At 38.7% G+C, this 1,483-nt stretch overlaps 1 protein-coding gene across 1 annotated transcript; it reads left to right on the forward strand.

The window, feature by feature from the left end:
* The first annotated feature begins 330 nt into the window (after positions 1 to 330).
* On the forward strand, positions 331 to 1,260 carry LOC128047233 (olfactory receptor 5H2-like). Its single transcript, XM_052639309.1, has one exon. It carries the CDS (start codon positions 331 to 333, stop codon positions 1,258 to 1,260), a length of 930 nt encoding a protein of 309 aa, XP_052495269.1.
* Positions 1,261 to 1,483: the final 223 nt, after the last annotated feature.

A 1,483-nucleotide genomic window follows, 5' to 3' on the forward strand; every position in this document is an offset into this window, starting at 1 on the left:
AATACTGGAGTGGGTATGCTAGTACTAAATACATTTAAGGCACTCTGACAAGCGTATGACTTTGTTTCAATTACTTTCTCCTAATAGTCTTTCTATAAAGCTTACATCTACTTGGGCTTCCCTGGTGGCTCAGATAGTAAAGCATCCACCTGCAATGTGGAGACCTAGGTTCGATCCTTGAGTTGGGAATGTCCCCTGGAGGTGGGTATGGCAACCCACTCCAGTATTCTTACCTGGAGAATCCCCATGAAAAAACCTCGGGGGATACAGTCCATAGGGTCATTTACATCTGCTTATATCTTACATTTACTGCATTTCATTTCAGGGAGCATGGATACTAAAAATGCAACACTGCTGTCAATGTTTGTTCTCACTGGACTTCCCTATCAACTGGAGTGGCAAATCCCCTTATTCTTGTTGTTCTTGGTGATATACCTCATCACCACTGTGGGAAACCTTGGACTAATTTATCTTATCTACAATGACCCTCACCTTCACATCCCCATGTACTTATTCCTTGGGAGTTTAGCCTTTGCGGATTCTTGGATATCATCCACAGTGACCCCCAAGATGCTAGTCAATTTTTTTGCCAGGAGTAAAATGATATCTCTCTCTGAATGCATGTTACAATTTCTTTCCTTTGCATTTGGTGGAACCACGGAATGCTTTTTACTTGCAACAATGGCATATGATCGCTATGTGGCCATATGCAAACCATTACTGTATCCAGTGATTATGACCAACAAACTATGCATCCAGCTGTTAGTCTCATCATTTGTAGCAGGGCTTATTCATCCCATGATTCATGTAGGTGCTTTATTCAGGTTAACCTTCTGTAAGTCTAACATAATACATCACTTTTACTGTGACATCATGCCATTGTTGAGGATTTCTTGTATTGACCCTTCAATTAATGTTCTAATGGTATTTATTTCCTCTGGGTCAATACAGGTGCTTAGCATTATGACTGTTCTTGTCTCTTATACACTTGTTCTACTTACGATTTTGAAAAATAAGTCTGTACAAGGCATAAGAAAGGCCTTCTCCACCTGTGGAGCCCACCTCCTATCTGTCTCTTTATACTATGGGCCTCTTCTCTTCATGTATGTGCGCCCTGGATCCACACAGGCAGATGATCAAGATATGATGGATTCTCTATTTTACACTGTCATAATTCCCTTGTTAAATCCAATCATCTACAGCCTGAGAAATAAGAAAGTCATAGATTCACTGACAAAAGTATTAAAGAGAAATGTTTAGATGTCATATTATTATCAGTTCTTTTTTTTACTGAAATAGTCACAAAATTGTGCAGATTACCTGTGGTTCAGATTGGGTTAGGGGTTCAAGGTATTTTGCAGTTATAATTACTCTAGTGTTTTGACTTAAGTTGTTAGTACTAACATACTCCTTAAGATATTCATGTATACTGTTCAAAGAACACAAGGAATTTTCCACAATTTTCATGTCACATTAGCATAAT

The sequence above is a fragment of the Budorcas taxicolor genome, chromosome 1 (genome assembly GCF_023091745.1).
Source record: "Budorcas taxicolor isolate Tak-1 chromosome 1, Takin1.1, whole genome shotgun sequence".
NCBI lineage: Eukaryota > Metazoa > Chordata > Mammalia > Artiodactyla > Bovidae > Budorcas > Budorcas taxicolor.